Here is a 27,225-nt window from a genome sequence, read left to right as displayed (position 1 = left end):
TCTAGTTCAATCCTATGACTCTAGTTCAATTCTACTATTCAAGCTCAATCCTACAATTCTAGTTCAAACTTAAGATTCTAGTTCAATCCTATGACTCTAGTTCAATCATGATATTCCACTTCATTCCTACGATTCTAGTTCAATCATACGATTCAAGTTCAATCCTACTATTCAAGCTCAATCCTACAATTCTAGTTCACTGAAAACAAATGAATGAATTGTTCTTGCTGAGAAGGGGTTTTTTTCACAGTAAACCTTTACTGCAACCTTGAATTTTGACAATTACCTTTTTTTCTATAAGCAATAAATATTGCAATTTATTATTTTTAAATAATAATAAAAAACTCATAAATCTCAAATTGTCATGCACAGCAGCGTGACACGTGAGACTTGCTTACATTTGATTTTAAATCTCAGACTTGTTGAAAACATCCTCAGAACATAAACGTATATGACAGCAGCCCAGCAGTGAACAATGTTTGATCAGTAATCACCGTATAACAACTTGGTGTCATAATGTTCTCACAAATAATATGATTACAATTATGAATACAACATCGTCGAAAGCTCCAGAGGCAGCCTTTTCAGTCCCATCAACTTCTACATTTATGAGTACAGAAATGAAATTTGGGGATATGAAACCTGTCAAGCTGATTTATGGCTTATGCTGTGCAATAAAGATCGGCAAGTAGCAGTGCTTCACTGCACAATTACACTAACTGCCGAAGACAATGAATCAGGTCACTTTGAAAATGGCTTAAATTACAGAAAAACAACTGTACATGATTTCCTGTGCAAGTGTATAATGCCTCAACTGGCAGAATAAACCAGGATAAAAAAGCAAGGTTTTATTTATTTATTTATTTATTTATTTACATGATTGGCTGAGCTATTCAACATCGAAATTTTTCTCTGGCAACAAAAATACACCGTAAGGTTCTTTTCATTCTCATTTTTCCATTAATCTGTCATTGCTTTCATTTTCATTCTTTTTTATAATATCACAGCGCTGTTGAATTCTTCAATATGATTCATCAGACGGTGTTGGTTTATTTTCCGTAGCAGTAACTAGGACAGTAAATCAATGGATGTTAAAAGTCTACACACCCCTGCTGTTAAAATGGCATGAAAATGAAACAAAAATAAATCTTTTTTCTACCCTCAATGTGAACATAATGTTTAAACATTAAGAGGGAAACTGACAAACATTTTAGGTAAAAAAAATAAAATAAATAATAATAAATAAAATTAAATAAAATGATAAAAATAGATTTATAAATAATAATAATAATAATAATAATAATAATAATAATAATAATACAATGCTTTACCTTAATACCAATAACTGAAAGTAAATGTAACTAGAAATGGTTAAAACTACGGTCAACTACGCCTCTACTGTTTGCATGATCTCTCTGTACTCCAGTTTCCTCCCCTAGTCCAAAAACATGTGTTGTAGGCTGACTGGCATCTCTAAATTATTGTGCACTGTGATGGGTTGCCATCCCTTCCAGGACATTCCCCTTATGAGTCCCCTGGTATAGACTCCAGGATTCTTGTGACCCTGTGTAGGATAACTGGTACAAAAAAAATGGATAGATGGATGGACTTCCTTCTCCATTATACAGACTGATCAAGGAATTTTATTAGTAGTCATATGTGTTGTAGGCTGAGCGGCATCTCTAAATTATCTGTAGATTGTGCACTGTGATGGGTTGCCATTCCTTCTAGGATATCCCCCTTCTGAGTCCCCTTGTATAGACTCCAGGATTCTAACATCATCAGAAAGCTGAATAGTTGAATCAAGTTTTTGTTTTTGTTTTTTTTACTCAACCTTATACTTTATATATTTCTTTGCCTACAGCTTAATCTTCATTTCAAGCTGGTTGGTGAGATGTTTTGTTCTTAGCCATTCTTGGGCGTTTTGGGTCATTATCCTGTTGGAGGACCCATGACCCGCGATTGAAACCAAGCTTTCTGACACTGGGCAACACATATAGCTCCAGAATCCCTTGACCTTACTCTAAAAGTGTAGCTGAAGTGAGCGAAAACAAAAAGAACACAAATATGTTAAAAATCCCAAGTAATAACTGCAGAAATATGGAACACCATGTACAATTTATTGACATAACACTTACACTAAGATCATCAGCTGTCTGAAATTCAGCTTTCAACATCTCAGCTCTTTATTTTTTCCACTGTTGGGAGTCCAGGACCAAGTACAAATAAATGCATGTGTTGAATGGAGTGCTAAAGGGAGGTCTGAGTGAACTAATGTGTGTTTATGAAAGTATAAATTCAAAGGAGGGAGGAGAAGGGACAGCTAAAGATCCGGCTGAATGAATGAGACAGAGAGAGAGGGATAATACATAGATATACAATGTATACAAAAGGCATTCATCATCTGTGCAAGCAAAAGGCTGTATGAGGTGATAAACCAGTCGATGATCAGAATGGTTGATGATGAACATGAGATTCGTTTCCTGGGGTTTCAGACGGGAGAAGGGAACTCCTGGAGAACTCGTTCAGAAAGCCATCGATTTCTCCAAACATCTAGAAAATTTGATGTTCTCTGCCTCACAGCTCCAGGGTCCGGGGTTCGATCCTGAGTTCTGAACACTGTCTGTGTGCGCCATTTTACATGTTCACATCTGCGTTTTTCCATCCACTGTTTCACTGAAGGATTTACACTAGCATGAATCAAAACTTAAACCATAAGGGCAACTCATAGTTCATTTTCATCTTAAGCAGATGATTTTTATATATATACACACACACACGTAAAATACATTTAGCCGGTACGATGCTAACAAGGAGTTATTTTTTTAAAAAGAATACACACAAAATATGATTTTAAAGTTTTATTCTTAAAAAAAAAAAAAAAAAACACCTTCAACATACTTGTGTTAAAAGTGCTGGCACGAAAAGAAAATATTTACAGTTGCTTCACATTCGAATTTCCTCCGTTAGTCTCCATGTGGTTTTTGGCAAATGAGTTTGCAGTGTACACACAGATGTCGATCTTCGAGTCTTTATCCCAGCTCGTGTGGGACGCGTGTCATTAGTGCATGCACGTGTCACTTCTTAGCGGGGACTCCGTCCGAGTAGTCCTCCAGAACCCCGTTCAGATGATCGTTGTGAGTCTTGAACCGCCTCTTCTTCTGCGTTGCCGGTTTCTTCCTCTTTTGGACTGGTGTCTGCAACGGGTTCAGCCCAAGATAAAGACGTTTGAGAACAGATGCGATGATGAGATTGTGAGTTGTGATTAGGAAAACTTGCAGAATGTGTCATTCTGAAGAGAAGGTGTTTCTATAACTGCAGCTCAGATAGTAGTGTGTTTATATTTTTTGTTGCTATAGTAACAGCTAACACATGGATCATAAAATAATAATAATAATAATAATAATAATATAAATAAATAAAAACTGTGTAATACTTTTGAGGAGATGTTTAATTACCATTTTTGGAAGGAGTCTCCAGGGTTAGTGCTTTGTAATAGTTAAAGGTCAAGTTTTACCTTTAAAATCACTCAGTAGACAGTAAAGTTTGATTATTTTCTCTAGTTAATGTTGACCTTTATGGCATTTGGCAGACAGATTTGGCTGAGCAATTAGATAAAGCTCTGAAATTCCCATCACTACACGAATACATTTCTGGCATTTGGTAGACGCCCTTATCCAGAGCAACTTCTCATTTTTTCATACAACTGAGCAATTGAGGGTTAAGGGCCTTGGCTCAGGGGCCCAGCAGTGGAAGCTTAGTAGAACTAATTAGCTCAACAACTTAAACACTAAGCTACCACATTCCCAGAAAGCCATTGAATAAATTGCTACTTGACCTATAGACCATGTATAAATGAAACCTTAGAGATGTATGTGTATGATGTAAACGCACGATTTTCTTTGGTCCCGTGTCCTGCATGGACGAAATGCCCTGTCTCTTCAGGTATTCTTCAATCTTGTCGTCGTCTATGGAATCCACCGGAACGCTGCGCCACAACTTCTGAAACTCTGGAGATCACAGAAACACATTCATTAACAACTGTATGGTTCAGTAGATTACTGGTAGACCGAGATATATAGGGAGATTTCCATGTACCATTTATACACAAGTTAATTCCAGTCCACTAATTTGATCAGACAAGCGGAGTGCTGATTTTGCCAAGAGTGCATTTAAATCTCCTTTTCTTGGTTATTTAGACGTCATTGGAGAATTAATTAGAAAACTTTGAATATGAACTTCACAGAAAAACAAACGCTTAAGTGCATAGCAAGGAGAAAGTTCCAGAAAAGTGAGGAAGCTGATGCCTCATGCAGCGGGATGAGATTAATCAGATTTCTTTAATGAGCGAGACAGTTTTGGATTTAGATTTGGATCAGTGTAATGATAGGAAACCCAATCATCAGCACGTCCTGGATGATGGATTAACTTCATCTGAGCAAAGACGAGCAACTGAGCAGCAGCAAAGCTGATGTTTCTCTACAAGACTCCATAAAACCTTAAACTTGTTATATTTACACAACGTACCTCAGAAACGACGTTCATGAGTTGTGTATGGAGCGATTTCTAGGTTACTAGCGTCACTCACCTTCATCTACTTCGAAGTGACAGTGTTTGTCGTTGTAGAAGAGAATCTTTTTCTTGTCAGGTCTGGACACGAATATGATCTGATCTCCAAGAGCCTGCACACAAACAGAACAAACATAGAAAAATATATTAGGCCTCAAACCTTCATATCACCACAAGACCAAAAATATAAAAAGAACTGCATCAGTCATGTTGGCATTGTGGAGCTCAGAGAAGAGTTCTTCAGCTTCATTTGTATTATTTCTTTATTTATTGAGAATATATTTGGTTTGGTGTGTATAATGAGGAATCCTACCAAGTCATGTCCCTTGTATTTCTTGCCTAGTGGTGCCTGTTTGTGTCAAAAAGGCACATTTCTATTTAACTTCAGGATCTGTAAATTAATGAAAGCTAAGCAGTTATCAATTGATGTGTTAGAAGCAGGAAAAATGGACAAGAGTAAGGATTTGAGCGAGTTTGACGAAGAACCAAATTGTGATTTGTGATTGTGGATCAGAGCATCTCCAAAACTGAAGCTCTTGTGGGCCCATTTCTCTTAATATTTATTTTTATTTATTAAATAATAATTCATATGTTGTATTAGTCAAGTCCATAATGCACTGTGAGCTAAACCCCAGTTTAAAGTCGCCTCGTTTTCATAATTAAACCAATTAATTCTAATAATTAACAATAAATAAATAAAATAAATAAGGGATTTGTACTTTGATGGCCTTGGCAGAGTTGGGCAGCCCCTCCTCTACATCGTCCAGCAGCACTCCTCCTAACCCCTGCTGATCGTGCTTGTCCAGCAATCTGAGCAGCGCTTTCTTGTCCTTTAGATGGTATTTAGGTTTAAAGGCGTATTTCCCTTCACGCACGTCTATCTTGGGGTTACTTGCCAAGGCCTGGGAGAGGGGAACAGAAAGAGACACACACGAATAATTCCATATTTCTACCAGCAAGTGACCAGCCCAAATATCAGTGACCACCAGAATGGATTTCCGTTCAATTAGAATCACTCAATTTTATTAATTAATTATTTTAATTAATTATTAATAAATTAATTTTATTATTTATTTTTTAAGAGATCATGTGACTCCCAGCAAAATATACGATCAACTTTACAGAAAGAAAAGGAAACATGACAACTAGTCAAAGGTTTATTCAATACAGACCGCCACTTTGTTATTACTTTGGACTTAAATTAGCTGATTTTATTACATAAATAAATAAATAAATAAAAAATAAAGGAGAGATCAGATACAATACAATACATGATCACCAGAAATCATATAATTAAAACACAGACAAAATCTTGAAGCATGAACTGGGGATCTGGGATTTTTTGAAAACAACCTCAAAAGCATTTAAATAACCAGCGTAATATGTGAAGAGTTGCCGCAAACCTCATACTCTATTGTATTTTATTGCTTGTAATTTAAACACAGGACCAAGACTAAATATTCCCATGAGCACCTCTCCTGATGCGTGTGGTTGTCTTATTAGAGAGGTTTGCAGCAGATAGAGGACGAGTTTCCAACCTCACAGCGTTCGGATATTACAAGCAAGCAGTAACGTTATTCCATGTGGAATATCAGTCATAGTGTATGCACAGAGTCGTCAGAGTGTGGAAGATGCCCTCATGCAAGTGGACCAAGAAAATAAATAAATAAATAAATAAAAAATAAAGTAAAAAAAAATATAGTGGAGCTATATATATATATATTTATATAAATAAATAAATATTTATTTATTTTTATTTTTTTTCTTCTCTTTTTTCTCAGCTAGCAATCCCCAGAACTAGAACTTGTCAGCTCTGGGCTGATCCAGAAGATATCATCGTTGCAGGGAGGGGGGAAAAAAAATGAAAGAAAAGAAAGAAAGGAAGAGTGTGTTTTATTCATAAATTGTATGCTAAAGAGAAATGGGATGTGTTTTATATCACACCTCAGTCATGAGCCATTGCTTCTGCTTCAAGCCGATGTCCAAGAGCTTGGTCTCATCTAAAATCTCTTCCAGGGTTAGGGGATGAGTGTCTCCTCTCTGATGCCTCGTCTAGTGAAGGAGGGAGAGAGAGAGAGAGAGAGAGAGAGAGAGAGAGAGAGAGAGAGAGAGAGAGAGTGTATACATTCAGTTTTAATTAGTCTAGCTGGGGGACAAAAATCCACACTTGAATAAAGGCAAAGAAAGAAAGATTGACACTCGTGTGTTTATTCCTGTGTAAATACAAACACGAGCATGCACGAGCCTGATATACAACCTGGCATAAACTCAAACAGGATGCTTGGGTCTGATTCAGAGACTGCTGTCAGGCAGAAATCGGAGCTAAAAACACCTCCATCAACAAAAACACCTGCTGTTCTCCAGAGCACTAAAAGTCCATGCTTGCTCTGCGATTTACACACACGTTAAATCTACCTGCCTAATACTGTGGAGCTCCTTCTGGTGCTGCTAAAAGAGCTTTAACTCACTGAGGCATGATAGATGTTAAGCTGTGAGGTGGGACCCCTATGGATCAGACAAGTCTGTCCAGCACAAATCTCACAGATGTCCTTCCGTGGAATTTGGTAGTCCATCACGATTCTGCCCTCATCCTCATGCTTGCCCATTTTTCCTGCTTCCAACGCATCATCTTCGAGAAATGACCGCTGCCTTTCCATATAATAACCGAGATGATCAATATCATTCACTGTTATGGTGTATATAATTTTTTGTGTTTTATATATTTATTTCAGGACTTAACATGCACAGAATCTTCACAACGAATCTGATGGAGCTGAACCATGGAGCTGTGAGGCGACACCACCCCCGGCTGCTGCGCCTTGCCGCAGCACTTACAACATTTAACACGCAAAAGCATCCAGGATATTAGGTGCTACACTCCAGAACAGCTTTCTGCCCCAGGTGGTCAAATTCTTCAACAGCTACCTCAGCTAAGGCCATCTGTCTTCCCAGATGCCACATTTTCCTTATTATTTCTACACTGTATGTGCTGCTCCGCTCTCGCACGCTGTTGGTTATGCTGCATGTAATTTGCGCAGTCGGGCTGCTGAGCTTTGCACAGTTGTGCAGTCGAGTCGATCGTGATGATGCTGGTATTAATTACCAACGTTGGCCCTTGTGCACGTGAGTCTTGTCTCGTGCTCGGTGTCTTTATCGGTGGTTCATCAGAATGCGAAATTTTACATATTACCTTACACTCCAGTTCTGTACAAATCACAAACACTGATTTTATATATATATATATATATATATATATAGCAGGACACGGACATGATGAGTCGTTGGTGGTTATTATCTTTCACTCGTGTTACCTTCATGTAGTTGACGATTCGTGCCAGGACGCCGAATTTGTAGCCCGAGCTCCCAGAAAGAGCTTTGAGATTAAAGGATCCATTACTGGAGTCTGAAAAACAGAAGAGAAGAAATAGGTTAAAGAGCTGCAACAGCTGATCAGTGATGAATCACATAAACGAAATAGAAAGAAAGGTTCGAGACAGTTTTCATTTAAAACAGATCCCTGTGACTGAGACTCTGAAAAAAATAGAAGTTTAATTAAACATCTCTCTCATCATCCATCCCTCCCTCTCTCTGTTCATCTCTCTCACTATCTCCTTCTCCATCCCCCCCCTTGTTTTTCTCTGTCCACCTCTCTCTCTCTCTCCTTTTTGTCCACCTGTCTCTCTCTGTCGGTCTGTCCATCTCTCAGTCTCTCCATCTCTCTCGCTCTCTGTCCATCCCTCTCTCTGTCTTTCTCCCTCACTATATTTGCCTAGTAAATAAGAGACATGATTTCATTTCCATCTCTAGGGGGGGAAAAAAATGAAAGAATGTAGGATACAAAAGATCGTTTTTGTTAATCTTATTTTGTTGTGTGACTGTTGCAAACATTTAACACCTGATCTTTTATTAAACCATTTGCTTTGTGCATGTCTGTTGAAATAAAAAAAAAATAAATAAATAAAAAAAGTGAAGTGTTTTTTGTCCAGTTTAATGAGAAGACCATTGAAAACATGCCCCTATGAAATGCCATCGTCTGACGTTTTAGGACTGCAAAAGGGACACAAAAGGCAGATGCTTCTTGCTATGAAAGAAATAAGGAGGATCTCTTGGTGTGAAATGAACTAGAGGAGTAAAGCTAAAATCATAAAGAACAAAGAAAACAGAGGTTTGCTTCATACACCTGATATTGGACAATAAAACACATCACTTTCTGCTCAGAGCTACCCTAGCCCCACCGGAGCTCGGCCAATCGCGGCAGGCTTCATGCATTATTACTGAAGCGTGAGGTGTCGTAGCTGCTGATGGACGTAGATGCTGAGCAATGGTGCTGCAGCAGGAAGTGGCTGGGTGGGGTGAGGGGAAAAAAGAAACAGAAAGAGAGAGAAAGGGAGAAGGACGAGAGAGGGGGCGAGAGACGGATCAAGACGCGTGGGCAAACGCTTCAATCATCCTTCAGCTCAGATTCACAGGTACGGCTTTCTTTTATTTATTTATTTTTTTTTATTAGATTTATTACGCTAAACCACAACGGGGCTATGTGTAAGGTGGAACGCACAAAGAGATGACTCAAGCTCTCTCTCTCTCTCACACACACACACACACACACAGTTTACCAGGCAGAAAATAGACAAACAAATTCACATAGCCAATTCATACAACTGGTTTTCACAATCGACTGCAATATAATACACTGAGCATCGCATGCCTTCACTGATTTATTTATGAGTATTTGCTAATTTTGCTAACAGATTATTCCTAAGTGGCATCATTGCTGTTGCTTGATGTATAAATGCGCAGTGTTAAAAAAATAAATTAAAAAAAACAATAAGATGTGTGCGATTGCTAAAATAAGATTTTTATGAATCAGATGTCATCAATGCATTATATAAACCCATAAATCCAGACTGCGTTATATTAAGATGAAAGCAAATCTATGACTTTGTGCTGAAGGCAAGCCTTAACAAACTCCATACAACAAAACCAGCTTATTGGATGCTACACTGGGGTGGAGGAGGAGGAGGGGGGGGTCATCTGGGACTCAGGAAACAAGGAACCATCTGTCTGTGTGTGTGTGTAGAGATGTGTGTGGCAGATACATAGAGGAAGACAGACAAGATGGACAGTTAGATAGAGACGTGCTTTCGAAATCATCATCGCTACTAGGGCCAGTGTTCGATAGAGGGATGAGGCAAGCATACAAACACAGATCGGATTACACTGCTAACTAGATTACAACCTTTCACTCACACTGAACTGGCATCTGCACACACAAACACACACACGAGAGTATACAAGGGTAAGACGATACAAAATCACCAATCATGTGTTGTAGTAGTGTATGTGCACTGATCAGGCTTAACATTAAAACCACTTACAGGAGCAGTGAATATAAATGTTATTGGCATGAAGTTGATGTGTCGAAGTCAGGAATAATGGGCATCAGATGACTGGGAGCATCAGAGCATCTCCAAAAATAAAAAAAAAACAGCAGGTCTTGTGTGATGTTCCTGGTAAGCACAAGAGCGCTTCAGTGAAGGGATACCGGTGACCCAGTGATAAGGTCATGGATATGCAAGACTCACTGATGTGTGGAGAGTGAACGTTAATCTATCTGGTTCAATTATTGATCAAGTGAATCCTGGCTCTGGTAATAAAAGTGTCAGAACCTCCACGCTGTAAAGATGCAGAGCAGTCAGAGTGCTCATGCTAACTCCTGTCCACTGCTAAACGCTCCTACAGTGAACACCTGAGCATCTGAGCTGGACCAGGGAGCAATGGAAGGCGGCGGACTGGTCTGTTGAATCATGTTTTCTTTTAGATCACGTGTGTGTGTGTCGCTTATCTGGGAAAGGATGCATTATGGAAAGAAGGTGAGCCGGCGGAGACGGTGTGAAGCTCTGGGTAACGTTCTGCTGGGAATCTTTGGGTTCTGTCCTTCATGTGTTACTTTGACCCGAACGACCTACCTAAACATTGCTGCAGACCAAGTACACGTCACCATGGCAACAGTGTACCCTAATGACAGGACAACTTGCTCAGGAATAGTTTGAGGAACACAGCAGTGTGTTGAGATGCACTTCACATCTTAGAGGACTTAAAGGATCTGCTGATACTACAGCACACCTTCAGAGGTCTTGTGGAGTCCAAGAGGACTTCAGGGGTCAGGGCTGTTTTGGTGGCACCGATTTTTACTAAGAATTTCATTCAATTCATGATGACCACCCTAAAGTTTATTATTTTCCTTTAATGGCACATCCCCAATCAGTTCATTCTGACAATTTGCCAACAAACGTGATCCTTTTAACCATTTGAACAGACATTTTCACTCTCTCTTTTTCTCTGAATCTTTTCCTTTAGATCACTATGACCTTGTCCAGTAGCATCTCTGCTTCAGTGCAGCAGGTGTTCCCCTTCCATGACGGCTGGAACGTTGCCTGCTTTGTAATCCTCCTCCTCTTCATCTTCACCGTGCTCTCCCTCGCTACTCTGGCTTTCCTCTATGAGCTGCTCGACTGCGGCTGCTTCAACAAAACCAAGACCGCTCACAACCGACACAACACCAGTGACGAAATCGTATAGCCGTGGCAACCGCTACGGAAACACGCACCACGAATGACAGACTCTGGCCACAATGAGGCGTCAGAATACAGACTAAAAATAATGAACACATAATTCTATGACTGTGTGACGTCCTCCATGTGATGTAAATAACAACAGCATGCTTAAGTGGCATTTGTCCGTCTCAGCCGCTAATAAGAGTGCGCTAAATGTTAATATCTATGTAACGTAGACCGCGATATCCACAACACAGATGTTAAAATATCACGTCATTCTACACAAGAATAAGCAGCAGCAGCTTAAACCTTTAAAATCTTTCAGCCAATGAGCGTATTGTGTAAAATGATGCCGAGAAGTCTTTTACTTCATTTATTTATCTTTTGTTTTAGCATATCTGTGTGCACTCTGTCCCCCGATCGCACTCCTTTAAAGCCAACAATGATTTCTATATATAAAGTCGTTGCACTGTGAGCTCCATCAGTGCTGCACGCTGTGCATCATCCCCACTTGGGTGACTTTCGAGGATGGCAGTCATAGCTAATTTAGCGGATGATCTGGACACGACTGAGGCTGGAGTGGAACATGGCAGTTCATCTCCCAGGTCATTAGCACCCTAGGGGGGGATTTAAAAACAAAAAACAAACAAAAAAAAACACCCACAACAATAACAACCCTCCCAGCTGTGGTTCCTGTATGAAGAGCAACTCTGCTGAAAGACAAGATCTTTAAATTTTGCACATTTATTATATAGCTTTATTTATTTTCACAGTGTTTACCGTGTAGCCTGAAGCTGCGAATGTATTTTGTGCATGTCCGTGTGAGATCTGATTCATTCTTTGCTGTTGTTCGTCACTTAAATGCACTAATAAAACACATGATGTCCTGACTCTTGTAGACTAGCAACCTGTATTATGAAACGCTGAGGACTTCTTTTTGTAATAATACCAAATTAAACTGCCATGGTGAGACCCTTCATGTGTATCTTTTTGCTCGTCATGTCTAATGTTACTCAAAGGATTATTGGCTATCTAACTAGTATTCTCCACCTACATTAGATTAGGAACAAATTCTGTTCATTTTTATGTAATTATACTAAACAATATGTAACAACCTAAATAAGTAGAGCTATTTTAATATGTGAATAATAAATATTTTTAGTTTGTATCTTAAAAAATACAAAATAAGTCTAGAGAGAGCTCATGGATTGAGAAATTCTGGGCAAGCTCCAATATGGTGCCATGTTTTGGTTGCCAAGAAACAATTAATAAAGCGGTCACTATTATAGATTAAAACTAAATTATGACCTGGTTAGATTAAATACAGATGATTTTGCAAATCCAGACTCGTCACCTTCTTCGTCATCTGACTAGAGAGTTGGAGGATATTTGCTTCGCTTCATCGTTCATCCATACAAGCTTATTTGTCCCACTACTGTTTATATGAGGAGCGAAATAGGCATCCTAGACTGTCGTGTTCAGTTTCACAGATGGAAGGGAAGTAGGGGACGAGTGGCACACCTTAATAGAGAGCTCACTTTCTCCATCATGCTGTCAAAACGATAACTGGTGTTTTTATATACGAGAGTGATTGCACTGCACTCATGCAGATCATCGCCTGATCAAATGTTACAGAAAGGGAACTGCTCTGACTGTTCATGACTTGGATTACCCATCCTACAGACTACTGCTAAATTATTCAGCACCAGTGGCCAGTAGTTATCTAGTTTATTTCCACCCACATGGCCACTAACAGTTTATTCATGAACTAATAAAATCTCTCATGTACCGGCTGTTACTCAATTTCACTTATTCACTCCTTAATGGCTTCCCTCATGATATATTTTGAATATATCTCGGCACGCTCGGCCCTGGGCTGACCGTGTGATACCATTTGTTTATGACCTCAACTTATGACCGTGATGTACTTTGTTTTGTCCTAGAAACACAGACAGTTTCTTCTTCTGCCTTAGATAACCATTTTCATGATAAAACTCGTCAGTGAACGTCAACCAGCACGTACGTTTCTGCTGACGGTTTTTGTTTACCTACAGCAGGGGTGTCCAATCTTATCCGCAATGGGCCGGTGTGGGTGCAGGTTTTCATTCCAACTGAGCAGAAGCCACATCTGAGTCTACTGAAAGCCAAGATCAGTTGATTAGCCAGTTGGAATCAGGTGTGGCTCCTGCTTGGTTGGAATGAAAACCTGCACCCACACTGGCCCTTTGTGGATAAGACTGGACACCCCTGACCTATAGAGAACACCGAATATTACACCTTTTGTATAGATACTCCCTGTTCATCTCCGTCAATTTCAAAAGAGTGTTGCTAATCAATCAATCACTGTCTCTGTGTGGTTCTTTGGCCAAAAGCTTGCCTGATATCAGTAGCAGCATCGGCAGTAGCTTCTTCTCAGAGGGAACCTGAAAATTCATGAACACGATACAAAAAATAAATTCTATGGAGAATGCTTTCAGACTTTGACTTCTGCGATGAGGCTGAAAGAAAGATTAGCTTCTGATGACTCTTCCACGCAGAGCAAGATCGTGCAAAGAGTCACAGTTCTCCATCACTCCTGTCTCAGCCAAACCTTCATACCGCATATGGATATAGAGACACGAGCAGACTTTTCCTCGTCCTCCAGATCTTCCCTTCACTTTCACAGTTCCCCCTAAACTGCTATTTCAGATAGTGGAAACAGAACTGGGAGCGCTCTCATATTTTATAGCTATTGATTACATTCATTTTCATATCCATTGCTCTATGGGAGCATGTACGTGTTGAGTAATGAACTGGAATTGTTCCTCATAACAAGAGCCAACAAATCAATTAAGGCCTAATAAGATTCTGAGATCTTTTATCAAACATACAATAGCATACAGTAACATTTTCATACATTTTTTAATACTTTTCTGCAGAGATTATGTTGAAAAATCAAATGAATATGTGCCGAAAACATGCAGTGTGTCCAGGTTTTCAATATTCAAAATATACAAATATACAAAATTCACCCTCATGTGCTACCAAACATCTTTCTTTCAACCTCATCGCAGAAGTCAAAGGCTGAAAGCATTCTCTATAGATTTTATTTTTTGTATCGTGTTCATGAATTTTCAGGTTCCCTCTGAGAAGAAGCTGCTGCCGATGCTGCTACTGATATCAGGCAAGCTTTTGGCCAAAGAACCACACAGAGACAGTGATTGATTGATAGCACATGAGGGAAATTAAAGCAAATAAAGTTTAATTTAGTTATTGCACAGAGGGAGAGCCCCCCGTATCCAGGTCGGGGAAATCTCGTTCCGGAGATTCATCTCTTCTGGGGTTTTTTTTTTGCACTTTTAATCACAAACTTATTCAATGTGTGTTGCCTTTTCCTTCCTAGCATAACTGTTCTAAAATGATTCATTAAATTTTCATTGACCATGTTCGTAACAGTTTTGTTTGGACGGTACAACTCAAGGAAACACTGGACATCACTCCACTTTTCCATTTCTCAAGACCGAAATCAAAAACAGACTAAACGTGGGTGGAAGTGCGTGGGAGATGTACAGTACCCTACAATAACAAGATGGCGGCCCCCATATGCACCCACATGAGATGAGCGATTGCCCGCATTTTTCAAATTTTGGCCATCGGACCATGTTCGTGAATCAAAAATGAGTTTGTGAATCAAACAGCATTTTTATATATATTTTTGTTCGTGGGTTAATGTGTTCATGAATCAAGGTCCTACTGTATAGGGAAAAGGTGGCGTAACATTGTGTCCCTTATCCATATCTACAGTATTGACCAGTCTGGCACTGGCCCCGGGATACATGCCTACATTTTCCTCAACAGTTCACAGCCCCAAGAAATTTCTAGGCACGACAGTAAACCTGGAATGGATGAATGTCGCCCTCTGTGCAAATTAAAGTCATATGATAATGTGAGACGTAATATATGCTTGACATATTGACAGACACTCACACACAGCATGTGACAGCCTAACCTGTGCTGTTTTTAGATCCTGAAGAGGAATCTTTATCAGGTTTGCTCTTCTTTTTCTTAGAAGAGCCAGAGGCTTCGGAGGACGCCGGTCTCTTCTCTACTGCCGGAGTGGACAGTGCCCTCTTCTTAAAGAGTTCACGCTCTCTCAACAGTGCAGGGTCCATCCTACACACAAACAGCTGTATTAGTTCATAGTGGATAGACAGTTAGGTGTAACTATAACAGCATGCTGGAATATAGCACAATAGCACATGCTAGACTTGAAGGTACAAACGTATAGCTTGTAATTGGAAACATTTTTTTTTATATTAAGCAAATTCTGAAGCTCATCTAAATCACCTTTCCTAAATGTTAGAAGTTTTAAGTTACAACAGTATCTATTGTGGCTGTACGCTAAGAAAAAGTCGATTCAGAATCACGTATGAAAATAGTTATTCGATTCCATACGTTAAGGAGTCGACACCGAGTCGATTCCAAGTGATGTACGAACTTATGAGCAGAATCAATTCCATTGTTGAGAATCGACTCCACATCTTTACTAAATGTTCAGAATCGGAGAATCGACTCCTAGCTTTTCTTATGAGGCCTAACAACAAAGACTACATTTAACAATAAATTCTTGTTTAAGTGTTATTAACGAGCTGTTATTAACGAGTAAGATGGCTTACTTTATAAGTGTATATATATATATATGTTTAATTTCATCATCATAGTTCGATAAAGCTATTAGATTAATCCTCACCTCTATGAATAGGAAACCAGCTATAAGCTTTACTATAGGAAGCACTTCACAGGAATGAAGCTAAACTCCTCCGTGCTGCTTTTCACAGTTTTAAAAATCCCCAGAAGAATTTAACCTACCTGCTTATCCGACAATGATCTTCCCTTGACAGAAAGACCGGTTATATTCGACTTTTAATCCGTAGATCATTGGCTGCCTTTGGGTTTAATTCAGTTCGGCATTGTAACTGTCAACGCCACAGGCTAGCGACGCTAACTACATACAGCCTGGCAGGACTTCCGAGAAAAAGGCGACGCCGCACTTTTTCTTTGTTTCTCCTACTATATTCCGCACCCGTTTTCGGACAAAGCTTGTCTAGGATTGGTCCGTAGTGTTTGATTTCCTCGACTTGGATTGGATAAGAGGCTACGAGCACGAATCCGTAGCCAATCCCTTTAGAAGAAGGCGGGCTTTGTAAAATGCGGGTAGGAAAAACAACTGGGTTATTTTACTTCACAAACTTTACACGCAGTGCGCCACCTTATGCCCTGGAGTTTTTTTTTTTTTTTTTAAATAATATATATTTGGAAACATCCAAGTTTTCATAACACAACTATTAAGGAAATAGTTAAATCTGTGTGCAGAGCCGTCTTCAAATAAACAAGACAAAATTGGCTCATATCCATGTAAATGTAACGTACTCCATGTAATATGCTCCATACGTTAGGGGGCGATAGAGAGCTTTAATTGCACATCAGCTTCACACAGGCGTAGACTGGGGCTTTTTTTTGGGGCTTATGTTGCGTTGTACACCTGTAACTCAGGTTAATAAGAAATGGCAGCTGTTGAGGCTCGTAAAGTCATTATTTATGGAGGGAGAGGAGCTCTGGGCTCCAAATGCGTTGAGTATTTCAGATCTAAAAACTGGGTGAGTAGATCAGACTCCAGCTCCACGCATGCTCCTGAGCTGTAAGAGCAAGTGAGCTGTTAAACTTTTATCACAGCAGATTAACACGACTGTTCATTAAACTGCATGTAGACCATTTTATATGATTAAATAGCAATGCATTCAACTGTCACATTCAAAGTGATTCAGCTACATAGTATTTACAACCACTGGACTACTGGTTCCACTGGTTCCCCTGAATGGGATGAGGTTTCATCACCTTGTCTTTCTCTGTCTTTTCCAGTGGGTTGCCTGCATTGACTTAAATGCAAATGAAGAGGCGGATTCCAACATAACTGTTCAGATGACAGACTCCTTTAATGAGCAAGCAAACAAAGTAAGAGATAGCACAAGAGCTGTAATAATAGCTTTCATTCAGACTAGTGCCTTGTTCTAGTCTCTGTGTGACAGAAAAGTCTCTGTGTGACAGAAAAGCTGCATGTTTAATATCCATGCATTATGTATAGTGGATTAAAAAAAAGTCTATTCACTGCCGTTAAAATTGAAGGTTTTGTGATGTAAAGGAACGAAACAAGTAAATGATGACAACCGAGATGAATCAGATGTGTAAGAACCTGGGTTTGACCCTGATTGGTTAATCCTGAGGCACAGGCATGTTATAAAATTTTTCTAATGGTTTTTATTTGGAGTTTGTTGTTGTAACACATTAAGGCTGGAAAGAGCTCTGATTAGATTCAATTTTTTTTTTTTACATTATAATTACCCACCAACTGAATAGACTTTTTATTTTCACTATACATAGTTTTGTTTCATTCCTCCTAGCCACCAGGGGCAGTAAGAGTCACCAGGAGATCTTCATGTGCATGCATGCCATAATAAATGAGTAATTATTCGCAAGAAATACAGCACTCCTTTATTCTTTATTCTTCCAAACTATACACAATTTACACTGGAACCTCGGCATACGAATTTAATTGGTTCTGGAGGCGAGTTCTTAGGGTGAAAATTTGTTTTGCGAAATGAATTTTCCCATAAGAAATAATGTAAATGCAGATAATCTGTTTGAGCCACCCAAAAATATGACCAATACGAAGCGTATGTAAACTGTGTGGCTGCTTACAAAGAACTGACCCAAGCCAAGCATTCCGTTTCAAGGCTTCTCACAGGAAGTCGTGCCACCAAGCTTGGGCTAAACATGGAACAGACCCGGATAAATGGAAGGGGTTGCATCAGGAAGGGCATCTGGAGTAAAACCTGTGCCAAATCAAATATGCGGACCAGAGGATTTGTTGTGGCGACCCTAAACAGGGAGCAGCCGAAACAACAACATGCTTTTTGGAAGAATATAACTAATTATCACACTATCCGGTGTCACAAAGAAGACAAAGAGTTCCCTATTGGGTCTGGTACCTCTCAAGGTTTCCTCCATATGTCATCACAGGGAATATTTCCTTGCCATTGTCACCTCTTACTTGCTTATTGGGGATCCAAATCTAGCCATCTGAACACAAGGGCCTCTGTCACAGTGGCCTTGAATGCCCTTACATGGACGTTTTTCTTATGCAAGCTGTGTTCACTTCATCAGCTGGACCTTGCGCATTCCGTTTCCAAGATGCTAACTTTTCACCAGGGAATTCCAAACAGCATCTAGGGGTATGTGAAGGGGTATATGGGTGCCAATGCGGCACATTACAACCCCATTGATACCATCTCTCTGGGGTCTAAGGATGAAGAGGTTTGCATGGGTCTTCTGCCTTGTGCTGGAGTCATTTAGTCCATTCAGGATGCTTGCCTTGTATGCTTTGGTGGCAAGATGACTCTGGGGTTGAATCTAAGATATCCCAAGATCATATCACCCAGCCTGGTAAATCAATCTACTGACCTTGCAGACATAAGCCTGCAGAATATTCTTTGTATTCACCTTACGGTATTTTATAGACCAGGGGTATCTATCCTCAGAGGGTCGGTGAGTAATACAATTAAGCAGGAGCCGCACTTGCTTCCATCTGTTTAATAAGTTCATCTAGGTTTTCAGTAGACTTAAGTGTGGTTGGAATGAAAACCTACACCAACACCAGCACTTTCCAGATGTTTTAGACTGATACTCAGACCAACTGTTCCTCTGCACATAACAATTTCCAATCATATGTTCAAGAGGAGGCTGGTCCACCCACTGGGTGATGGATGTTATCACCATGGCCTAAATCATGCACAGGTTCTACAAGGTTAGCATTGCACATTCCAGTGGTATGAGTGTGGAGATCATTTCAGCAGAACTTTCAGAGTGAGTCCTGGTGATTCTTACCATCCCTGTTGGGTGAAATAGAACGCAGTTATGTATGTAACGATCAATCTATGAACCTGGGAACTAGCAAGGTGCGAATCCATATGATAATGCAACATTATGTGTCATTAGAAACGAGCTCTGGCTTGTTGAGAAGGTAACAGCATGATTTATTATTACTCAGGAGGTATCTAGATTCTTACTGGCCTTTATGAATATCAGCAATCTATCGAACAAGCTTGTATACATGATAAGTATTCTACACTCAAATGTGATTATTCCCTAAGGTTACAGCTGATGTAGGAGAGCTGCTGGGAGATAAAAAGGTTGATGCAATTTTGTGCGTGGCTGGAGGCTGGGCAGGAGGAAGTGCGAAGGCCAAAAGTAAGTAACTACATATTTTTTGTTAAATCTAATTAGGAGTGATCACATTCAGATGCAACATTGTTCTTCAACTGCTATACTGGTAAGCATTGTAAAGGAGCAGCTTTGACTCTTTCTATCCCTGTCTCCCATCTTTAGCCTTGTATAAGAACTCGGACTTGATGTGGAAGCAGAGTGTGTGGACTTCCACCATCTCCAGTCACCTAGCAACCAAACACTTGAAAGAGGGGGGTCTTCTCGCACTTCCAGGAGCCAAAGCTGCACTAGGGCCGACCCCAGGTATAGACAGTTGGATTGTCCTGAAAAACTAAAAAAATGAGAAAGAACTAATACTCTAATGCTGCTGGACTGGAAATAGAGAATAAAAATAAAATGCTTGTGGGAGGGTTTTTTTTGTACAGAATGCAGCTAAGTAACATAAAATGTTGACCTGGTTGACTGTAAAACATGCAAGCAAACAAACTTCAGTATCGTATGTATATGCAACTAGCTCTATGATATTTTTAGAAATCCCTGAGGCGTTTATGCGTGGTACTAAGGACTGACCACACCTCTCTAGTGTGTGCTTGAGAAAATGTATAAGTAAATGTGTCCAGATGAGCATGTTATGTCTTTGAGAGCTGCCTATCAGTTGGGCAGTTGCATCCAGATAGTGACCCTATAGCAAATAAATACCTGGTTGACGATCTGACTGCTATCCGGTCCAAGTAACACTGCAAAGCATGTATGGGGTATCCACTGTGATGGCTCAAGCCGACACAGTTAGTATGGATGGGGACTTGCTGCTGGAGAAAGGTCTATGAAGAAAAGTCAGAATCCTAGGAATTAGACAATGCATTGGGTCCAGCCAAATAGCTGAAAAACTATTTGCGGAATAATTTCCACTTAAGGGTATAAATGGCCCATTTTATACTGGCCATGTGTTTCCTGCAGGATTACATTACTCACTTGGTTATTCAACAGAGATACTAGACCAACAGACACAGGTACCCTGGCTAACATGCCAAATCCTGCCTTGAATTGGCGATGAAGCGATGCCTTGGTGTAACATCCACATCCAAGTTGCTGACTCATACAAGTACAAGCGCTAAGGATAAATTTGCGGTGGGGCATCTTGTCCAAGCCTGTTGTGGGAGAATCACAACCGTCAATGTGTTGACTTGGCACTGGCAAAATGGTTCACCTGTCACTCTACTCCTAGATCTGGGTTACCACCTCCCCTAGACAATGCGTCAGTCACACCATTGTACAGTCTAGCAGAAATGGCCAGGCATGGTAAAACTACCTGATGCTTGATTTCTGATGATGGTGGATCAGTTGGTTAAAGCTCTGGGTTATTGATCAGAAGGTTGGATGCTGCCACTGTTGGTCCCTTGAGCAAGGTCAATAACCCTTTCCAGGGGTGCTTTATCAGGGCTGCAGTCCGACCCCAGCTTTATAAGATGGGTTATGCCAAGAAAAGTAGTTCACAATTGTTATTTTAGCTGTTTCCACACATTGGAGTTGAAATTAATTAATAAATATAGTCTCAGTGCAGACTTAATGTAGTCCTCCCTGTATTTTATGGAAACTGCTAGTGAAGTAGATTCATTGGAAAGGAACCCACAAATGTTTTAAGGAAAGGAAGTGAACTGTTCAGCAATGGCCAAGTATCTAAGTACCTATAAATTTATGATCGTTATTTTTGCCAATTACTTTTGTTCCCTTAAAAGAGGAGGGTCATATATAAAAAAAAAAGTGCCACAAATTCTCTTAAATAGTACCTTGATATTCACTATATACTGTATACTGTGGTAGACAGCTAAAGTAACAGCATGTGGTCTACAAGGCCAAAATGACCACTCTAAATTCCAGCTTATTTTTGTGTTTTGAACTCACCCCAGGAGGCCGCATGCCTCCAATACTCAGGAGGAACCTCGAAGACTCTGAGATTGCGAAGGAGGAACTTGTGGTGATTATCATTCTCCAGGAGTTGACTGTTTCCAACTGGACTTCTGTTAGGAATGCACTGCACCACCAGAAAACTAATGTTTAGGCTTCCTTTACTGAGACAAACATTTTACATTCAGTGACATTTGAGGTCTAGTAACTGGCTGATGTTCCACACCTTGAATGCCTCCAGTTCTGTGGGGATCATTGATATAGCTGCTTTCATCTGCTTAATCATCCTCAGCAGACTGGTTGGAGATAGTGGTGATTTGCAAAACACTGAGACTGAACAGACAGAGAAAGGAGGGTTGTGTGTTTTGGCTCTTTTGTGGGGGCAAACAGGAGTCATTTATCAAACTGTAGCAGTATTTTGATTCCAGTGGCCATCACTGGAAACAAGGTCACCTGTATAAATAAGTGTTGCATAGATCTGTGCATGTAAACCAGTCCTGTGGCTGCTCGGCTTGAACTTCATTTGCATATGAAACAGGAACTGGTGTAGTTAGTATTCAATGAGCAATGTTTTAGCTGCCCTTTTGCCAACATCTGCCCTCTGTGACATTATAAAACAAAAAAACAGATCTAATCTGATATATAATGTCCTCGGGAAAAACGCTGGTGTACTAACAACCAGACATCTAAGGCAGCTAAGGACAGAGCTATGAGAAAAATCCTAAAAACATGTAAGTGATATCACCAACAACCTCCACAGGATTGGTGTGAAGCTATCACCATCCACCATTTGAAGAAGACTTTAAGAGCAGAAGGTCAGATTGCAATTCAGAAAGAATTGCCAAAAGACAACCAAGATGAACCTCTACCAAAGTTCTGGAAAGACCAAAGTATGGAGAAAGAAATGATCTCCTCATGACCCAGAACATACTAGCTTATCTGGGAAATTTGGTGGTGGTAGTGTCATGGTTTGCATGACTCTTCATTGAACCTAGATGACTGGAGCAAAATGCATTCAGAAGTCTACAGAAACATTCTGTTTGCATCTAATGCATCCAAAAAGCATCCAATCTAATGGGGTGGAACTTCATTAAACAAGGGGGAAATAAGGGGAAGGCTTTAGACTGGCCAAGTCAATCACCATACCCAATATTAAGTGTTGTGTACTATATTTACTTTCTGCCCTAATGCTTTTACTCTCCTAAACATTGAGTGGTTTGCCACTAAGGCTAGCGTGTTGTAAGTTGTTTAATGGCAAATGAAAGCTTGAAGTCCAATCTGTTGTCTTGTGTTCGTCTTTGGATCTCAAACCCAAATGTCTTCATGGGAAAGCAATTGGCTTTGCCATTGCAATGCATGTATAATCTTGAATTTATTGATAAATGCTTATTACAATGATCAAAATTAGCAAAATGGCTGATATATTGGTTAGTTTTTTACTTCTTGGTTAGATCTTTTCTTCCCTGCTTTCTCTCCGTAGGAATGATCGGTTATGGCATGGCTAAGGCTGCAGTACATCAGCTGTGTCGGAGTCTCGGTGGCGACAAAAGCGGTCTTCCTGCTGGAGCCGCCGCAGTAGCTATCCTGCCGTGAGTAAATTTCATTTGAAAAGCATATATAAAAGAAGACCATAACACTTGGGATAGTTTGGATGACTTGCAGTGTTGTTGGTTGGTCTACTGAGAAAAACAATGTAAAAATATATTTATAAATCACACTGACCTGGCATAACATTATGACATGCTTAATATAGTGTTGGTCCACTTTTTGCTGCCAAAACAGCCCTGACCTGTCATCTGACACCTTTCTATCAGAACCAGCATTAACAACTTCAGCAATTTGAGCAACAGTAGCTCATCTGTTGGATCGGATCACACGGGCCAGCCTTCACTCCCCACGTGCATCAATGAGCCTCAGCCGCCCATGGCCCTGTCGCCGGTTCACCACTGTTCCTTCCTTGGACCACTTTTGATAGATACTGGCCACTGACCACTTCAGTTTTGGAGATGCTCTGATCCAGTCGTCTAGCCATCACATTTTGGTGCTTGTCAAACTCACTCAAATCCTTACTCTTGTCCATTTTTCCTGCTTCTAACACATCAACTTTGAGGACAAAATGTTCACTTGCTGCCTAATATATCCCACCCACTAACAGGTGCCATGATGAGGAGATCATCAGTGCTATTCACGTCACCTGTCAGTGGTCATAATGTTATGCTCTTTCTTAGCATACACACAAGCTTTATTTATTTGTGCTTTAAACTTCCTTTCCATTTACAACCCAGACATGATTCTGAGGCATGTTTTTCTTTTCACCTCATAAAGATGTTAGTTGCATATTCCCCCAGTATTGGAAATTCATTGTAATCCAACTGAAACATTTACAAAGAGTATTTTATTTATATTTTTTCAGCAACTGGTTCAGACCTTTGTGGTGTTTTTTTCTTTTTCTTCAGTAATGTAGTTTTCTATTATTTGTAGTCATGCTATAAAATAGTGAAAACCCCAGTTGAGCTATAAACGTGTACGGATCTCTACAGTCTAATTCGTAATAGTCTCTTTTCCACTGGTCTGAACAAGAAAACATGCTTTCAAAACACTCAGCATGTTTTTAGCAAGGTTAGCTGACGGCACTCAGTGTGACTGAACCGTGCAGATGGATGGAGGTAGGAAATTATCCATTCTCATTCGGTATACAGTAAAAATGGAAACACATACAAATGATACATATTAAGACGGACTAACAGCAAATTCAAAAGCACTAAAAAGAAGGAAATACAGGCCAGATATAGCATTTTTAAGTAAACTGTGCAAATGATGATCATAAACCTTGTGTTATATTCACTCTTTGGAGCTCTTTATATAGTTTAGGTCAAATTGGGGTTTTAAATGTGCTACAGAAATTAAAATAAAAAACAAAACAATAAAAGGGCTTTACACATATTGTCTTTATCTCAATCCCAAAATAATATACGTAGATAATACAGTATTTGTGATTTAATGTTTGCAGATAACATTTAACAGTGAAAGTGCCATTCGTTTTTATGATAAATTTATCATTTATAATATAATTGTTTTAGGGATAAAATAAAATAAGGATAAAATAGTTTAATAATTTATTTTTATTTCTATTTATTTATTTATTTTTATTTATTTTTCCCCTCTCCTTTCTCTGTTTATCTTCTTTCGTAAAGCTGCTTTGAGCCAATGTCCATTGTAAAAGGCGCTATACAAATAAATTGAATTGAAATCATTTATGTATCAAAATATACTATACTAAAGACCTTGGTGGCATAAGTCTAGAAAAAATTTTTTAAATAGAACGATATTTCAGTGTTTCCGACCGCGCAAAATGTCATAAAAAGATGGCATAATTTCCCTTTATGCAAACATGACGAGTTAATCCTGATTTTCTTCTTTCAGAGTCACCTTGGATACACCCATGAATAGGCAGTTCATGCCAGATGCTGATGTCACTTCCTGGACACCACTGGACTATGTAGCTGAGTGAGTATGCTCTGTTTCTATGTCCAGCTGTATGTGGACATCTGATCACGACACCCATATGTTGATTCAGAAGGCTTGCCATTCACGTGGAACTGGTTATAATAACTGTTATGAATGATTGTGGAATGTTTCTTGGGGATTTGTGACCATTCAGCCACAGAAGCAGTGGTGAAATTGTCAGGTGAGGAAACCTGTGGTGCATTTGATCTCAAACATATTCACGAAGGTTGAGGTTGAGGCTCTATGCAGAACATTTCAGTCTCTGTTTCCAAACAAATCTTGCCAAATTGTGGCTTTATGGACCATTTTCATGCTGAAACAGATTCAGGCCTCTTCGTCCCAGAGAAGGGAAATCCTAATTCTGGGCTGATGATCAGGTGTCCACATACTTTTGGCTTTATAGAGTATCTACCCGCATACTATCAAATTGATTGGAAGATATCTGTTAATAATCATATCTTATGTCTACTAATCATATCTTACTCTCTGGGTATTAAAGTTTCCTTCTTTGCCTCCTGAATAGGTTTGGGTTTTGTATATTTGGGCTGCTGAGCTCAATCTGGACTGTAGTGCAAGCAATGAAAAGTTAACCAGCATGAGTGTACTTAAGTCTATAAGCTTTAATTTGGTTTTAAAACTGATGATTAAGACCAAACCCTAGGGTCAAGAGTCATTTGTTGTACAACATGCATTATCATGCTTGAGCTTGTCTATCCCCATAGCCATCTGCTATTCCAGTGATCTAGTGATAGCAGGGGATCATGTAAAAGACTGTTACTTCTGTCTGATATACGACTCTGACTTCTTAACTTGAAAACAAGTCACCATAGAGCATGGAGGAAGTTATTGAAGATGCCATGCTGAACGCGACTGAAATGAAAAGAGATTCTGATCCACATTTTGAACCATTTGCGAGTCCTAAGCTTCATCTGGTAACACAGACTGACTTGGTCAGGGACAAAAAGCAGAGTCACTGGGATCAAGGCTGCACCGAAGTGGTTTGCTCCATCTTACAGCATCAATTGGATGCTGTGGAGTCATGTTTTCAATATGATAAGCTCTATCATGATCATTTAAAAAAACATTCATCCTTAACAAAAGTAATATATTTTTTTAGAAGTTGTTCAGCTGACCTGGGCATTAAAGCTAAACCGAATAACCTTGTCTTTTAGGTTGTTGCACAAGTGGGCAATGGGGGAGGAAAGACCACCATCGGGCACCCTGATGCAACTCGTTACCACAAACGGCAAAACGGAGGCAACACCTGTTTAACCCTGTGTGTGTGTGTGTGTGTGTGTGTGTGTGTGTGTGAGAGAGAGAGAGAGAGAGAAAGAAAGAAAATAAAGGTAAAAAGAACAAGAGATTAGACAGATTTCTTTGAAACCGGTCTATATACGAGTTGTTAAATTCACTACACTCACATCCATTTTAGAAAATAAACATATACAATTTGCAGGTCTTACAAAGTGAGCATATTGTTGGCATGGGATGTATAACACAATACATTTCTGAATTTTGATGATTTGATTCATCTTGAAATTGGCGGCACGGTGTCTTAGTGGTTAGCACGTTCACCTCCAGTGCCCTGGGTTCGAGTCTGGTTCCCGCTCACTGTGTGTGTGGAGTTTGCATGTTCTCCCCGTGCTTGGTGGGTTTCCTCCAGGTGCTCCGGTTTCCTCCCAAAGTCCAAAGATATGCTTCTAGGCTGATTGGAGTCTTTAAATTGCCCATAGTGTGTGTGTGTGTGTGTGTGTGATTGCGTGAGTGAATGAGTGTGTGTGTGTGCCCTGCGATGGGTTGGCACTCCGTCCAGGGTGTATCCTGCCTTGATGCCCGAGATAGGCACAGGCTCCTTGTGACCTGAGGATAGATCGGATAAGCAGTACAGACAATGAAATGATCTTGAAATTTTAATATCAGTGTATTTATCCCATATCCCCAGTTCTCACTCTTTCTAATCAAAATGTAGTCATATGCTGTAACGTTTCTGCTTTTGAACACTGGGGGGCAGCATTGAGTCGCTTGGATTCCGTCTCCACACTGATTACTGCTGTTAACAGCTTTTATTGAATATTGTCTAGAGTTGTAAAATGTATATAAAATCAACATTACACCTAATAATTAAAGATCATTAAAACATGAAGTATGTGATTGGTTTCTCTAATTGTTTCCACATTCCCTCCTACGTGAAGAAGTAGCATGGCGAGTATTTACACCTGGATTTTGTTTTAATTCGGAGTAATATTCCTTCTGGTGAACCACAGAATTGCTGTTTCCCCACAATATACATATACTCAGTTTTAATTAAACCAAAACACATATAATTAATGGTGTAATACAATAACTGAGGTGGATAATATGCTAATGCTAATTAGGGGCAGTGGTACCGCAAGTGGTTAAGGCTCTGGGTTGTTGACCAGAAGATCAGGGG

General features: G+C 39.7%; 3 protein-coding genes across 3 annotated transcripts; 2 read left to right on the top strand and 1 right to left on the bottom strand.

Annotated features, from left to right (window-relative positions):
* Positions 1-2,848: 2,848 nt before the first annotated feature.
* Positions 2,849-16,131, bottom strand: gtf2e2 (general transcription factor IIE, polypeptide 2, beta). Its single transcript, XM_058385145.1, has 8 exons — positions 15,972-16,131; positions 15,112-15,275; positions 7,881-7,972; positions 6,514-6,621; positions 5,289-5,471; positions 4,589-4,682; positions 3,895-4,010; positions 2,849-3,197 (listed from the first exon to the last, which is right to left on the bottom strand). Exons 2-8 carry the CDS (start codon positions 15,272-15,274, stop codon positions 3,078-3,080), a joined length of 876 nt encoding a protein of 291 aa, XP_058241128.1. The 5' UTR covers position 15,275; positions 15,972-16,131; the 3' UTR covers positions 2,849-3,077.
* On the top strand, positions 8,889-12,100 carry smim18 (small integral membrane protein 18). Its single transcript, XM_058385146.1, has 2 exons — positions 8,889-9,038; positions 10,927-12,100. The coding sequence occupies exon 2, from the start codon at positions 10,933-10,935 to the stop codon at positions 11,146-11,148; it is 216 nt and encodes a 71-aa protein (XP_058241129.1). The 5' UTR covers positions 8,889-9,038; positions 10,927-10,932; the 3' UTR covers positions 11,149-12,100.
* Positions 16,132-16,576: 445 nt separating the features above from the next.
* qdprb.1 (quinoid dihydropteridine reductase b, tandem duplicate 1) lies at positions 16,577-26,937 on the top strand. The gene is made up of 7 exons (XM_058385254.1): positions 16,577-16,759; positions 17,022-17,114; positions 19,310-19,406; positions 19,545-19,685; positions 22,768-22,876; positions 24,711-24,794; positions 25,967-26,937. Exons 1-7 carry the CDS (start codon positions 16,667-16,669, stop codon positions 26,064-26,066), a joined length of 717 nt encoding a protein of 238 aa, XP_058241237.1. The 5' UTR covers positions 16,577-16,666; the 3' UTR covers positions 26,067-26,937.
* The last annotated feature ends 288 nt before the right edge of the window (positions 26,938-27,225 follow it).

Source organism: Hemibagrus wyckioides, linkage group LG29 (assembly GCF_019097595.1).
Source record: "Hemibagrus wyckioides isolate EC202008001 linkage group LG29, SWU_Hwy_1.0, whole genome shotgun sequence".
NCBI lineage: Eukaryota > Metazoa > Chordata > Actinopteri > Siluriformes > Bagridae > Hemibagrus > Hemibagrus wyckioides.
This window is presented reverse-complemented; position numbering and strand designations above follow the sequence as displayed.